Source organism: Uloborus diversus, chromosome 4, assembly GCF_026930045.1.
Source record: "Uloborus diversus isolate 005 chromosome 4, Udiv.v.3.1, whole genome shotgun sequence".
In the NCBI taxonomy this organism is placed as follows: domain Eukaryota; kingdom Metazoa; phylum Arthropoda; class Arachnida; order Araneae; family Uloboridae; genus Uloborus; species Uloborus diversus.
In genome coordinates this window covers 6,617,591-6,634,061 of record NC_072734.1, presented here as the reverse complement: position 1 = coordinate 6,634,061, position 16,471 = coordinate 6,617,591, and the positions used below count along the sequence as shown (strand labels likewise).

At 32.7% G+C, this 16,471-nt stretch overlaps 1 protein-coding gene across 1 annotated transcript in view; it reads left to right on the top strand.

Moving 5' to 3' along the window:
• Positions 1 to 4,637: 4,637 nt before the first annotated feature.
• The window catches only part of LOC129221623 (WD repeat-containing protein 82-like), a 29,428-nt gene continuing 17,594 nt past the window's right edge, over positions 4,638 to 16,471 (top strand). Inside the window, exons 1-3 of the mRNA XM_054856147.1 lie at positions 4,638 to 4,914; positions 10,930 to 11,027; positions 14,815 to 14,881. Coding sequence (XP_054712122.1) covers positions 4,736 to 4,914; positions 10,930 to 11,027; positions 14,815 to 14,881 — 344 coding nt within the window. The 5' untranslated portion in view covers positions 4,638 to 4,735. The remainder of the gene's footprint in view (positions 4,915 to 10,929; positions 11,028 to 14,814; positions 14,882 to 16,471) is intronic.

Genomic DNA, 16,471 nt, shown 5'->3' with positions numbered 1-16,471 from the left:
AGAGTCTCCTGTAAACAGTTTGCCTCGAAATTGTTATTCCTATGACGGCACTGAGCGCCGAACCCAGTTCTCTGGCACAGCTGTTCTTATGACGTCGTGCCGAAATTGCCAGAAAACGATCTTGGCTTGCGGTTGTAATTCTTGGTCGACCTGGTACTGGTCGGCGGGTAACATCTCGCGTATTTGAAAACCTCTGCCACAGTCTAGAGATTACACACTGAGGCACATTAAGAATACGAGACACTTCAGTTTGTGATCGTCCAGATTCTAGCATTCCAACGACTTTTCCTTTCGCAAACATGTCCAATTGGCGTCTTTGTGCCATTATTAGTTCTGTTTCACCAGATCCAATGTTTCTTGGTACAGCAATTGCATGGAACGCGCCTGAACTCTCTAAAGCGTGCGAGCTGTTTTATCCACATTCCGAAACGCGCACCTAATTCGCACATGACACCATCGACTATACTATTTTGCATAAACATATTGTTTCTTCTTCAACCAATGAATCTCCATAAGCAACTTTATATAATTTTACGAAAATTTACAGATTTTTCTCGCATTTTATGAATTATGCTTAACTTTTGGACACCAGTGTATTTCCCAGTCACTATTAGCGAGCATGGGGATCTTCTTTTTGGCTGGTATTGAACCCGGGACCCTCCAGTTGCAACTCCATCGCCTTATCGTGCCTAACAATTTCCCAGCGATGGCCCATTGAAAATAACGGTTGGCCCAACGATGCCCAGAAACTGCAGGGCCTTCGTTGGCTCATCTTTCGTTACACCATTCCCCAAAGGTTTCTGCCGTTAGCCACCGTTGGCCAACCATTTCCCTACCGTGCGTGCTACTTGGATACCGATCAAGCCACATGACCAAGAAAAGCTAGCATTAAATTAAGTGATCTTGCAATATCCAGGGAATATTACTTAAATAAGCGTTGGAAGAAAACAACTTCTTAGCAAGTTTGACCTGTGCACGAAAATTGCCGCCCCTCTTACATTGTCCTGCTATATGCCCCTCCTCTCACACACACACACACACACAGAAAAAAAGACGTGCTTTCTATTTTACAGAACGGAAACAAGATTTTATTATCTGAAACATGTTTTGCATTTTAATATAATCTGACTTCAACAGGAAATACTGTTAATCGAAAAATTCTAATAAATATTTTTCAAAAATTATTGCATTAAGTCATTAAGAGAGATAATATTTTCCCTAGATAAAAACATTTAAAACATGATCTAAAACTGTGTATACTAATCGTATTTCTTAAACCTTTTATTGAAAAGAAGAAGAAGAAAAAAATATGATTATAAATTACCTGATCGATACATTTTTTTTAATACTTGAGAAGATTTTTTCTTCTTAACCTAAAATTTTAATTTTCTACTTTTCAGCAGCGGAAATTCTTTAACAACACTATCAATATCGATTGTATCAGTAGTTTCTGTAAAATGTTGTTTAAATTGGTCGTTTATTAAAATGATCCTCTGAATCCAAATATGCAGGCCCGGATCTGCGTACCCGCAGACCCCCGCAGGGGAGGGGGGGGGAGCACGGTCTTAAAGGAACCGACGGCTCAAGAAACTGGAAAGAAAAGAAAAAACTGGCACTAAGACTTGTTAACATCACAAGTATACACTCTCACCTCTGGGGAGAAGCCCTGCAGATTTAGTTGCAGGGGGTCCAAAATTTATAGATCCGGACCTGCAAATTTGACCACTATTTCCCCCTATAACCCACCCCGTTTTTGAGCTCTGGAGATTAACCTCCTCCCCCTTCCAATTTTTTTCTAAGCCAATATTTTTATTTGGAGGGGGAGAGAGCATTATATTAACCATTAACATTCTTCTGGGGGACTAGAGAGAAGAAAAGTTTAAAAAGATGAGCATTTGTAGCAAGGAAGGACCCTCAGGGTGGTACTTCCCCCACCCCCTGAAATATTTAAAAAATCATCAAAATGAACTGTTTTTTTCCCCCACAGTTTGTTTTCGATTTAAAATCCAAGTATCGGCTTCACTTCTATGAGCCCTATGTCCGAAAAAAGGTTCAGATTGAAAAAAAAAAAAAAAAAAAAAAACACTAAAAATAAATATAAATAAATAAATAACTAAAATGAAATAAATATAAATTAAAAAAATAATAATAAATCTTGAAGCACCGTATGTTGCATATAAGTCGCATCACAGATCTTCAGCCACAAACCTTCCCGGATTATGTATATTTATTGAAGTTACGATCACAGTGAAGATTACGAATGAAATTAAGTGTGCCAATAATTTAGCATTAACATCTTCTTTATATAAATAAAACACAAAATCCAAATGTATATGTACGGGGTTAATTCAGAAACTACCGGGCAGATTTCGTTAAAATTTTCAGTTTGTCTAGGTTAGTGTTGGGAAGGTTTATAGACATTTTCGAAAAAGTTTTGATGAATACTTCTTTTTTTATTTGAAATTTACGTTTTAGACCCAATAATGGATGTTTCTACCAGGGTCGAACTAGGTCCCCTAAAGGGGCGCTAACCGTGACTCTCAAAGGACGCAAAAAAAAAAAAAAAAAAAAAAAAAGACACAAACGCGTATTAGTTCAAAGGGCCAAATTTAAAAAAAAAAGTCGCACAGGTTCGAGGGCACAATTGAAATAAAATGGGGGGAAAAAAAGGTTCCAGAGCGAAAAAAAAATCGAAGTCGCACATGTTCAAGGACGCAAAAAAGAAAGAGAGAGAATGTGTGTTGCGCTCATGTTTAAGGGAGGAAAAATAAATAAAATAAAATAAAAAAGAGAAAAAAAACCCCGAAGGCATTCAAGTTTGAGGGCGCAAAAAGAAACAAGTTCGAGGCAAACGCAAAAAAAAAAAAAAAAAAAAAAAAAAAAAAAAAAAAAAAAAAAAAACCAGAGGCGCACACGTTTAATAGCACAAATAAAATAAAATGAAAAAAAAAGTTTTGAGTGCGGAAAAAAAAAAACAAATAAAACGCTCAGGTTTGAGAGCGTAAAAAAAAAAAAGCTCAGGATCAAGGGCGCAAAAAACCAGAAGGCACAAATTAAATAAAATGAAAAAAAAAAAAAAAAACGATTCGAGGACACCTAAAAAAAACAAAAGTGCTCAGGTTTGAGAGCGCAAAAAAAAAAAAAAAAAAAAAAAAAAAAACCCGAGGGCGCATAAGATTTTTTTAGTCCCGTCAAGCGAAACACGTGGAGGCGCAATTACGTTAGTTTGGCAGTGACTGCTTGCAGGGGCGGACTGGCCTGCTGGCCGATGCGCCCTCGAACGTCCTTTGTGTGCCTTCGTTTTTTTTTTTTTGGCTCCCTCAAACCTGTGCGACTTTGTTTACTTTATTTTTTTCAATTTTTGGCACCCTTGAACGTGTGCGCTTTGTTTTTTCACGCCATCAAACCTGTGCTTTCGTTTATTTTTGCACCTTTAAAATCTTTGTGCCTTTGAACCTCAGTTCTTTCGTGCCCTTTGGTAGCTAAGGTTGGCGCCCTCTTGGGGGACCCAGTCCGCCCCTGCCTGCTTGTCGATCTTTGTGATTTATAATCCTCTCCAACGAGATTGTCCTCTCTCTTCTCGTCTTCCTATGTCAGCGCCAGTGATAATGGTCCGCATGCATGTCAGTATCCAGTATTTCGTGCTCGTATCTCAACGAGAAAAATTTCCGGAGACAAGTTAGAACTGAAGAGTAAAAAAAACAAAACATTGTGATGTTGATTTAGTGATATATCCCTAGCTAAGCGCCGTCTTAATAATAATAATTTAAAAAAAAAGCCTTTTCGATGTTAATGTAGTGTTATAGAATTTGCCGCCCCTAGCAAAGTGCCGCCCGGGGCAAGTGCCCCCTTTGCCCCCCCCCTACGTTACGCCACTGGTTACTTGCTGAGTAAACACTATGATGCTAATTGTTATTTTCTATCCATTTTTCTTTAACTTTTCATTTTTCTTTTGGGGGTAGGGGAGGGAGAAGTGAGCTATCTGGAGTCCCTATATGAAAACGTAGAGTTCATAAAGGGACTTTAGAGCTATCAGGTTATCAATATATTTATTTAAGAAAAGAGAGCGAGAGAACGATTTACCTTGACTAAAATCAGTCTGCTTCAACTTCAAGATATTTCATCGTGTGTGTAAGAAAGCTGTTTTTTCTATTCTTCTGACCTTACATTACATCACAAACTGTCTGAAGCCTGTAATTTACCCCAAAGAAAGCACGTGTAATGGAAAGTTTTACCTTTTCTTTAGTATTGTTAATCACCGCAAGGTAGCGTATTCGAGCTCTGGAGTTGCGGCCTGAAGAGTGGAAGCAACCCGCAGTGACGCAGTGACGTCATTTGAACGAGTGCTTGCTATAAAAGCATACAAGATTTTAAACATCTCAGAACCAAGCTAAAAAATTAAAATTATTAAGGGATTAAATAACTATCTTTTCAAATGCAACGGTGGATCTTGAAATACAAGTTCAGAAAATGAAGAACTTTACTTCAACTATGACTTCAACTTTGATTTCGCATTCAGCCAATGGTGATTCACTTTTCATTTCATTATTTTTGCGCAACTGAATTGTGGTTTAAAATGGCGTCTACTGAAGTTTGGGGTGTATGAGATTTGACCGGTGCGACTTGAGAATGAATGATGCACGCTTGGGCACGGCCTTTAATATCGCGGTGTTATGATCTGGAGTCGGATGCAGAATTAGTCAAGTAATGAACTTTTAGGTGCTACTTGAGCCCCATGCATCCCCAAATGAAAATGAAATTGATATCTTATGTTGTGCAAAGTTTTAGAGTAGCTAAAATTTTTACCGAAAATTCAGATCGTATTAGTAGCATTGATTTTTCGTCTGATGGTAATACTTTGATTTCGAGCAGTGATGACGATTCCATTGTGATTTATGATTGTGAAAAAGGAGTGTAAGTTATAGCTATTTACATAAGCTTTTAATGTTGCTGCTTTAACTTCTGAAGTCTGTTAAATGTTTCGAAAGTGTTGAATTGTAACTCTTCTGTTGCTTGTAAAATCACACGAAGAGTGAACTTGCTTTGGAGTTTTTACTAAATGAGCTTCTATTCTTTTTAATACTTTTAAAGGTTTTGTTCAAATTCATACTTTTACCCTAATTCCCTCTTCTGTTTTTCGTAGCTGCACAAGAGCGATGTAGAAAAAGAATGCAAAAATTCCTTAATTTGTTTTTGTGATTTTTGTCCTAATGTTTGACAAAAAGTTGTCAAAACACTTGCAGGTATTTGGCCATACAAAGCCGAGCAATTAACATGGTTGAACCAGTGGTTAAAGAATTAACGCTTATTCAAACTGTATGCCTAATACTTTCTTTGTCCACAGCTGAAGCTTACTAAAATTTATATTTGTTAGGATCTATCACTAGCTTTGTGCAGTTAAGTTTCAGTAATGTTACTTAGAAATCACAAATAGTGAATCAATATTAGATTCTATTAAAAGAAATGCCAATAAAACATATCATTTGTAAAGCATTAGTAGGGCCACACACACAACCATCCAGTTACAGAAGTAGTTTTATGCTTTATTTTAATGTTAACTTCATTTTTATTTTTCAGTTATTGTAAAAAATTTCAAGCAATTTTACATGATATTAATCTCATCAATAACAATTCATGAGCGTAAATTGAGTAAGAGAGAGAGGTCTCTCCTCCCTACATATTAATTTTCTTCAACATTGCATAAAACTAGTATTCTTCTCTCCCTAAAGTTTTATTCTTCCTCACTAAAAATACATTATTTGTCTGAATGTTGAATGTTAGTTTACACAATTCAACATGTGCACAGGGGTGCAAAAAATGTTTTTACTGCCAACATTTCCCCCAATCTATATGAACATTTCCCCAAAATTTTACAATATGTTTTATGTGTTCTGATGAAAATTCATTCCTATAAGTATAGATATTTTTTTTTGGAGGGGGGGGGGGGGGGGAATTGCATTTTTTAAAACTAATAGAATGAACTGGTAACTTGTAGAACTAGGTATCTAAAAAGTAAATTAAGTAAATACATGCATGTTTTAATTAAAATCTCCTATCTAATATTGATTATAAAATGTAAATTATTATCCAACAAATAGTGTATGCAAATATAAAGAGAGATGATGCAAAAGAAAATGCATTTAAAAGACACTTGTGAAAAAAATTGGAAAATTAAAAAAAAATCTATCTGCAAAATTTCCCCAGATGGTTCAAATATCCCCCGATCCTAGATCGCCGGATCGGACATATTCTGCACCCGTGCATGTGCATTCTTCACATTGCGCTGATCATTCTTTCTGTGTAAGCCAATAGTGAACTAAAGATTTGATAACAGCCCCCCCCCCCCCAAGAGCAAAAGCATACCCTCCCAGAGCAAGAGTCCCCTCCCCAAAAAAGAGAAATACTCCTTAAAACACCTACTAAAAATTTCAGTGGCACAATGTGTGCCATACCCCCCCCCCCTCCAGTGGGCACCCCTGGATAGTACTATGACTTACTATATACATGGAAATACTAGAGACGTACAGAGTAGCACTTTCGCCGAGTACCGAGTACTCGGCCTTTTACTACTCGGCCGAGTACCGAGTTACCGAGTACTCGGCCTTTCACTACTCGGCCGAGTTACCAAGTACCAATTATGTTTTATGAAGAACCACCGACACACATGTGATGAATTTTGAACTTATTGGAATAGTAGTATAGAACTCCTTGTCCATATAATAGTTTTTAAAACTAAATTCCTGCTAAAATTCAATTTACGCATTATATAAACAATTTTGTTTGTGTCAAAAATTTTACAAAAAAATTATTTTTAAAATTAAAAATAAATAAAAGGTATCATTAATCAAGTTGGAATTAAAACAAATTTATACCAATCAATTATAATTTTAGTCCGCAAAACATAAATAATTTTAATACAACAAATGTGCAGGAACACTGCAGACATGTGTTTCTGCCCCCCCCCCCCCCCCCCCCGTTACAAGGAATGTCTTTTTCAGTGCGTAACATGTGAGCTAAAGAATGTTAAGACATTCAACAAAAAAATCTGACTTTTGTCGGATGCCTTTAAATCCACGAGCTCCCATGTGGTGCATCGAAAAAGGAATTCCTTGCAATGCCAAAACACATGTCTGCAGTGTTCCTGCAGTGCTTTTAACGTTGTTTTATTTCCTTTTATTTTTTAAGCAAAGGTATTTTCATAATTTTTTATAATTAATTTTTGTTTGTAACAAAAATCCATTTTTAACATAAAAATTCCATATTTTTTATACTTTTTTTTGCATAATTTTACATAAATAATTTTTATCAACTTTGGGGACATTAAAATAAAGATTTATTGCATTGAAGCATTACAAACTTCATTATTCTCAAAATTTAAAATTTGACTTATAAATTTTAATTGTAAATGTTTGCAGAATATAATGTTTGCTCTTTTTTCTATAAATTTTATTATCTGCCTTGGACAATATTCAATTTTTTGCAACTACTCGGTATTGGCCGAGTATCTGATCAGAATTTGGCCGAGTACCGAGTACTCGGCAAATTGGCCGAGTACCGAGTAGTTACCGAGTACTCGGTACGTCTCTAGGAAATACTATGCACATGGAAAATTCAGGATCAGGACCACTTTAATTTTTTTATGAAATTTGAAACTTTTTTGAGCAATGAAGAATTGCTATGTATCATTTGACCACTTTCACTTTTTCCAATTGCCATGATGACGAGCGTAAGTTTTCAATAACAACATTGGATTAACATATTAAATTGATTTTTTGATAAATCATCTTTATTTAAAAACAGCAATAAGTATTCACCATTAGTACGCAATTATTTTTTTAAAATCAAAAGAAAAAATCATAGAATATTGTTATAATTATTGAGATTTAAGAGAAAAAGAAAGTTTTCAAATTTTGTGGGGTAGGTTTGTCTGGTCCAACGTGCCCCACAAAGAGTGGACCAACCTACCCCACTTTCTTGGTCTGAAAAAGTGATGTCATAATTTTTTTCTTTTTGACAAAAAATGAAAAAAGAGCCAATTATTATGAAATAAAGGAAGTTACTTTAAGAAAGGAGTTCAATTTTTTTTTACCGCAATCTTGATGAAAACCATTAAAAAAAAATAAAGTTACAGTTTTCTGAGAATTACTCAGGACTACTGAAATGACACTTTCTGGAATAAAATTTGTTCACTATAATTGTACCATGTGATTTTATTATAGGACTAGCTGCATTGCCCGGCTTTGCCCGGTCTACCTTGAAAAAAACCATTGTGTCAAGTGAAGTATCTTCAATAACCAGGATTAAATGAAAGAAAAAAAACCATCATGCAAAATTTTCTCGCCAAACAATGACGACAGATACTAAAATACTTTTAAGAAATTAAAATAAAATGAGAAAGATGGATTTAAAATGCATAACCATGGAAACACAAAATAAAATAAGTTTAAGAATTGAAAATGAGAAAGATGGAAATAAACAATGGATTCAAAAAGCGTTACCGTGGAAACGCAAAATAAAATGGTTAAAAACTTGAATAGAGAACAGATTTTTGAACTTCATTTAATTCGCTTGTAACTTTTTTCTCATGGAGATAGAGGGTTAAACTTTCGACCGTAGGTCGAGTTAGATCTGGAGTAAAAAAAACAGCTCTTTCCAATGCTGTCAAAAAGAAAACTGTGGGACACTTCCTTCACTTTTTATTGATGGATTTAATGAAGAAAGTAGTGCCTAAATTTCAGCTAAGCCTAAAAAAATTCGAGCTAAAAACGTAAATAACTCCCGCCGCAATTAAGTTAGAGCATTGGAACAAATTGCATAGAACGCGGAAAATTCTTCCCTTTCCAACGATATGTAATATTACTATTTGCGAGTAATTTTTCACCCCCATATTCGTGAATTTATGTGAAAATTGGGCCTAAATTGGAATAAAAAAAGAACTATTCATCGAATTGTTTTTGAACTGGTCCGCAAACCTTCTCAGGACTTAAAGGAACAAACTGAAAATTTCAGCAAAATCTGCCGGGTAGTTCTCGAGTTTTGAGAGTTCAAACAAACAGACGCTTTTTGGAGACTTCATTTTATACTATGTAGAGATTTGTAAGGACCATAGGTGCTATTTGTTGGTCATAAAATAAAGTAAAAAAATATTAATAGTATTAAAATAATTGTGACTGGTCCAACGCAGGGTTGGCAAAAACTCGTTTTTTTTTTTTTTTTTTTTTTAAAAAGCACATGGACCCAGGGTTTTTTGGATTTTTTAAATAAAACCCCCCAAAAAACCTACTAAAGCTGGGTTTTTAAAAAGAAATGTGTTTTTTTTTTTGTCTTTTTTTAGGGAAAATGTGGGGTACTTGTAACATATTGTAGCGTAAGTATATGGACAAATGGCAAAAATTGTCTTGGGATAAAGAAAGCTGGAAAACTAGTTAAAACTCAGCGTTTTCTGAAGAAAAGTATGAATGACGGCGAAAACCAAGAATGGTGAAGTTTCATAATTTTTAGTTTCCATGATTACCAACAGTTAAGGCAAAGTTACTTCTCAAGTGATAAAATCTATAATTCCTTTTTAATTACTGCATTTTTTTTTCTTTTTGCATTTTACTTTATTGTTTTTCATTTTGCTATGCAAAACTACTGTAGAACCTCAAGTAATTTAAATCTTTTTTTACTGAATTCCAGCTTAATCAAGACACTTCTTTCAATTTTATGTTGCCTGTTTTTTTATTTCTGTGTACAGAGTAAGAAATATTAAACTTTTTCGTAAGATAATGAAAATACTGTACATCCTATTCTGTTTTCTGTTTAACCGTTTGTAAAACCTGATCATTTCTAAAAAATTTACCTTTTTTATTCGAGATTTGTGACTTGTTGGTTTGCAGAAAATAATTCCCATGAAAGCTTTTTAGCTAGAGTAGTTTCCTCTGTAAATCTGTGTTTCTCTACAAATATTGAGAAAATCAGACATGACAGGACTTAGTCAAAATAATTCAAGTTATTGATGGACCAGTTAAAGAAAAAAGTTAAATATATTTATTTAAAATCTTATAAGTATTTTTTTAAAGTCGTTAAGAGTTAAGAAATACTATTAAAGTTCAAAATTTATTTTTTATGTACATTGTCTGTAGTGAAGAACAAATAAAAAAAGTTTAGATTGTGAAAGTATTTAAATTATTTAATTTTTTAAAAGTTCTCAAATTAAATAAAACCCAAAAGTGGGCTAAATATTGGGGTTTTTTAAATGCGTTTTTTCAAAAAACCCATTGGGTTCAATCTGGCCAACCCTGGTCCAACGTGCCCCGCGGTCCAACGTACCCCACCTCCCCCTTTACAATATTATTAAATTAGATAAATTAATTTTGAGGTACTTTTCTATTATGTCAATTGTGCATTTTCAAATTTTTGATAATTGTCATTTATTTATCACTATTGCGAAAAAAAAAAAAACATAGTTGACGACATTCAACTAAACTTCAATTTATAAATTCTAGGATTTCTAGATACTTGTAGACATGGGTGCCCTATGCAAAACTTTAAGGGGGGTGACTCAGATATTTTCCCCAAAGAAACTGATTTCTGTACAGATTTGAGTTATTCAAGTTTGACCTTTTTAAATTATTCATTAGTGGCTGGAGAAGAAATGTTTTTACATTTTTGCAAAGAAAAAAGTACTAAAAGCAAGGAAATTCCAATTTCTAAGAGGGGCTTGAGCCCCCACTTGCCCTCCTATATGGGCGCCCTTGCTTGTAGATATCATCAATCGTTTTGAACAATCTCTCTGTTGTCCCCTGGTAGAAAGTAAACAAACCTTTAACGGAAAAGCATCAATTTTGTTTTATTTTATGTTATACTTCTTTCTATATATAAATTGACATTTAATTGTTGAGGAAAAAGTAAATGAATGTCTTAATTTTGTGAATTTACTTTTTTCAGTCATAAAAGAACTCTTCACAGCAAAAAATATGGTGCAGATCTTGTTCGTTTCACTCATGCCGAGAACTCGGCTGTTCATAGTTCCACAAAAATTGATGGTAATGTTACTTATTTCACTTATATCTGATTATTTCTATCTATTTTAGAGTATTTACAATTTTGTCATTTTTTAATGTTTTTTTTTAAAATTAATTCTAGGATTTTCTTTATTTGTTGAAAATAGTAATTGCCTTGATTTGTTGACAGATATTGTCACTAGTTGGCCTGTATTTATGTTTTTACATCCTTGTTTTCCAAGGAATATTCTCTCCAATGGTCCCTGATACCTTCTGTAAAATAGTAATAATATAAGAGTATTTTCGACTGTTGTTAGAAATCATTTTATTAGCCGATTGTGTTGTTAAGTCTTAATAATTATGCATTGCTGATTTTGTATGCATATTTACAGCAACTATTTGTGTTACAAATAATTTTACTTGATCTTCACTGGGTTAACTTCCTATTGCCAACATTCTCGTCACTGAGGTCCAAGTTTTAATGGCATTTGCATTTTTGGGCTTGTTTATGTTTTTAAGGCAGTTTTAAAGATTTATCAGCCTCTTCCATTTTCTTTCTTCAAATTTTAGGTTTTTTTTCTATTTTAGAGCATTTTAAATTATTTAGGAGGTATTTTTTATGTTTCATAATGTTTTCGTGTAGGACCATTTTTTGAAAAGAAATTGTCCTAATATTTCTGCCTTTCATATAGTAACTTTCAATATCTCCTACAACTTGCTAATCAGCACCATGCTATAGAAATTTGTTTGAAGAATGAATTCATTGTCAAAGCTTTCTTAGATTTTAATAATTATATCACAATCTATCTTAATAGAAATATTTTAAGATGGTTATTATGTAAATTAAGAAAAGAAATATTTTAAGTGAAAATTCATGTTTAAATACAAGAGAAATTCTTATGTTTTAGTGTATTGTTTATATTTTAAGGGCATTTTTTTTTTTTTTTTTTAGAGAATTTTTAGGATATTAAAATCTGGGTTCTGTTCATCACTTTAGCATAATACAGTATAACTTCGATCTAATGTACCCGATTTAACGATTTCTTCAATTTAATAATATATTTCACTGCAGTCCAGATTTAACTGCATTGAATTTTATGCTCTTTGCTTTAACACTATCCTTGATTTAACGATAACTTTTTCCAGTCCCTTGACAATTGTTAAATTGGGGTTATACTGTAGTTTGCATGTTCTGCTTTTGTTGGGGCAAAGTTATTAGTTGTTTGGTTAAGAAGTATATCTTAACCCAATAAAGAGTTTATATTCATTGTTCCTGTTAATTTTATGGATATTAACTATACCAGGGATCTCAAACCTTTTTTATTCAAGGGCTACATTGTAAATTTTTGGAGGCAAGGCGAGCCAACAATTTAACAATATTTCAGTTCAGATGATTTAGTTAACAGTAACTCCTCTCTCTCTCCACCCATTACCCACGGTTAGTTTTTTTTTTTAATAAGCGGTCAGTTGCATGAGTAGCCAGGATTCACGCTAGGGACAGGCAAGCCAAGGTTCAACAAGATGATGATTGCTAGTTGCTTTTTTGCCCAATGCCAGTTTTCAAGGCCAGGCAATAACTTGATACTGCCACCCTTACCCATATTGCTTCAATTTCCTACACTAAAGTTTATTTTATAAAAAAGAAATAATTGAATTTTTAAAATGTATTTGCTTTTAAGAAAAGATAGATACCAAAAGAAAGTCCTAAAACGTTTTATGCTGTCTCTGAATAAGACAACAAATGGAGATGAGGGGATCGAGCCATATCCCCTGGAATTTTTTTCCAAATTAAAGTCTTAAAAACAGTTTTAGTCAATTTTTGGTGATGTTAGAGATGGTTGGAGGACAAGTTTCCGTGTCCTCTTCAAGAGAAATTTTCAAAATTCAGACCAAAATTTGCATTTTCTGGCAATTGTAGTGAAATTAAGGGAAAGAGAGGTTGCAATTATTTTCCCCAAATTATTTTTCTAAATTGAAGTCAATTTTAAGTTATTTTTGGTAAAGTCCAAGGTTTTTCCTCCTACAAATTAGTTTTGAAAATGCAATTTTAGATTATCTTTGGTGATTTGTGATTAAGTGATTGTGTTAAGGAAGTGAAGAAGGTTCAGATCCTTCAGGGAGGAAAGTGAAAGTTAAGATTCTCTTCTATGGAGAGGCAGTTGCTCCCTTTGGCCATGATCATGCATGCTTAGTAGCAGGGTTGGGATTTGGACTGTCCAAAACTGGTTTAGAACAGGACAGGTGGTTTTTACTGTCTAAAACTGTCCAAAAGTGTCAAAAACTGTCTTAAACTGTCCAAAACTATGCTAAAGCTAAATGGGTGTAAGCTAATCAATTTTTATTTACTGCAATATTTGTAATGCATAAATATAGACATTACAGAGGTTTAGATAATGATTGTTTGATAATATTTGTCTCCAAAATGTTCATTTAAAGATACTTTACTTTAAAAAATTGCGAATAGCTATTACATAAAAACTTCCATATGTATCAGTTGGATGATATTATGAGAGGAAATTCACAGTGCTGCCAAGACAACTAATTTCAGTTCTATTTATAATTGAAAGGAATGTTATTAAATGTGCAAGTGCAATATTTAGGTGAAAAAAAAGCTTAATTTTTTAAATGATGTTTGAAAATAAGTTTTACATGATGTTTTAACGAAAATTATTTTTTAAATCATTGATTAAAAAACAAGGAATTGATGATTGAACATTTATATTATAAAACTGGTGGCTATTCTTTTTTTATTCATATTTTTAATATAATACATTTTGTAACTACAAAAAAAATGCAAGTAATTGCATTTCAGTCAATTACTGTACTATATTTTGAACACTTTCTTATGCTTTGCACACATGCATAAATGTCAAAAAATTTGGTGTATGGGGGGGGGGGGGGGGGGAAACTGCATACAAATTGAAATTTTTAATGAAGAATTTGATTTTTACGCAACTAGATTAAAATCAGCTGCATAAATAAGTTGCATATATATTTATACTTGAATGTTCACATTGAATAAATATATTAAATAGTCAAAAAAATATTTTTGACACATTTTGTTCTGTTTTTGATATTTTCTCATAAAATATTTCTCAAAAAAAAAAAATGTTTTGGACACTTTCGGACACAAGCGTTGTGGACAGGATGGTAAAAACCTTTCCGACCCTGCTTTCCTTTGAACACATGCATAAACATAGGGAAATTTGGTTACTATTATCAAAAAAGAATAAATAAAATAATAAACTAATGCATACAAATTGAAATTTCAATCAAGAATTTAACTTCGGTGTAACTTGATTAAATCCAGCTGCATAAATAAGTTGAATGTTCTCTATTGAATAAATGTTCAATATAAAACATTACTTTCATGCATTTTCTTCTTTTTTTTTTTTTTTTGACGTTTTCTCACACAATACAATTTTTCTAAAAATATAGTTTTAGACAGGATGGTAAAAACCAGGTTTTTTACCTTAGTGTCCAAAACCTTGCCAATCCTGGTGATATTTTTGAGATTTTCTTGACTTACTTTTCTTTTAAAATGCTTAAAAAGAAATGTGTTATCAAATTAAAAAATAATTTAAAATTTTTTTTGTAAGCTTTCCGCGGGCCGGGAAAAAAGTGCTTGCCGGCCGTAGGTTGGAGAGCTCTGAAGTATACAATAACAAAATCTCAAAATTTTCCATCTTGTGCTCGTGAGTGTGTACCTAAATATGCACTTTGTTTGAAAAATATAGATACAAAAGAATGAACATTGGCATTATTATTGCTTTTTGATTAATTGTATTTTTTTTGCCTATTTACCAAAATTGTTTTGTTATATTTTTAGATACCATCAGATATTTATCACTTCATGATAATAAATACATAAGGTATTTCACTGGACACACAAAGAAGTTAGTATTTTTAAAAAAATATTTTACTATATCTTTAATGTCTAAATTTAGTTCAATTTTTGCAATAAAACTCAAAAATGTATTTACTCTTCTTAGTTTAAATTACTTTCTTTTGAATTGAAGTAGATGCATATGAACCTTCATAGAGAAACAGATAAAATGATACATGGTAAATGAATGATGAAATTAAAAATATGAGGAATATGTAAGTTTTAAAAAGACGTAAAAGTAAACAAAGCAACATAAAACTTGCACAAATGGGCAAAAAAATTCGAGAATCGTGTTTGAGGGAATTGTTCATTCACTTACATTTGAAAATCATAGGTGAATGAACAAACATTTTATCCCATAAGTGATGAAAACTTATGAAAAATAAAATAGTAAAGACGGATAAAGAGAAAGAAGATGGGCGTTAGAGCAGGAGTAAATGCTGATTAAATTACTAAAAACAACAGAAGTTCAAAAGAAACATACATCATTACGAGAATCATTTTGCTCTTATTTTTTTCATCATAACAAAAATTATAAATAAATAAACAATAAAAAGTGATAAACGGTGAATGAGAACGAATTATGAAAACCATATCCCAGCAGTAGATAAATATGGAATTGCTTTACGACTATTACCTAAATTAGAGCTATTCTTCAAAATGTGGAAAGATTCCCAAAAGTTAAGATTATATGAATTTGGGAATTTTCAGATCATTGCAAAGCTTAAATGATAATTTTGTGTGATTTTAACTCCAACAGTATTTAGAAAAGATTTACTAATTTAAATGTCTTTTTGAATAGCTTTTATATTCCTTGAAGCAAAGTTTCAAAGCATACCTAGTTTGTTCAATATAGGCAAGATCTAATATTGCAATTAATTTCATAAATACCATAGCAGTTAAGGGGATGGATAGAATCCTTAAGAGAGGAGAAAAGTTTCTTGATGGTAGAAAACGTCACCTGGATCTAAAATTCCAAAAGATTACAAATTCAAAACTACCGAAATTCGGAGGATTCCAGGTTTGAGACTTAGTATTGTAACTTGAAAGTTAAGAAACTGTGAAAGAACTTATTAAGATCATTGTGTAACTAGGGTCCTATGGAAAGCTTCAAACAGCCCTGGTTTTAGAAGTAATCAATACTTTTTACATTTTTAGCTTAAAAATGGTCTTCTAAAGTCCTTTATTTTATTCTTTTGATAAATTTATTTTTTCATTTCTGTTTATATATTAATTTTCCGTCAAAAAAAAGTCATAATGATTTTGTCAGAACTTATTAATTCACAAAAAATGATTCCTCAGACTAAACAGTCTATTAACACTTGGTAATATATTAATTATTTATATTTACTGCATTTTGATTTCTGTGACTTTTGTGTTATAAAAAGCATTCATTTGGGAATAACCTATAGCTGGGGAAAACCTAACCTGGCGGTGACATACTAAAGCTTTCGGTACTACAGTTGACCATGCTTAATGGAATAGGCAATTTGTCACGAAAAATTATTATAATAAGCGAGATGGTCAATTATCGGGGATAAAATCATGTTGAGTGGGGTATTCTTTTATCTGATATTCCAATGAGTGGGCTCGACTATAC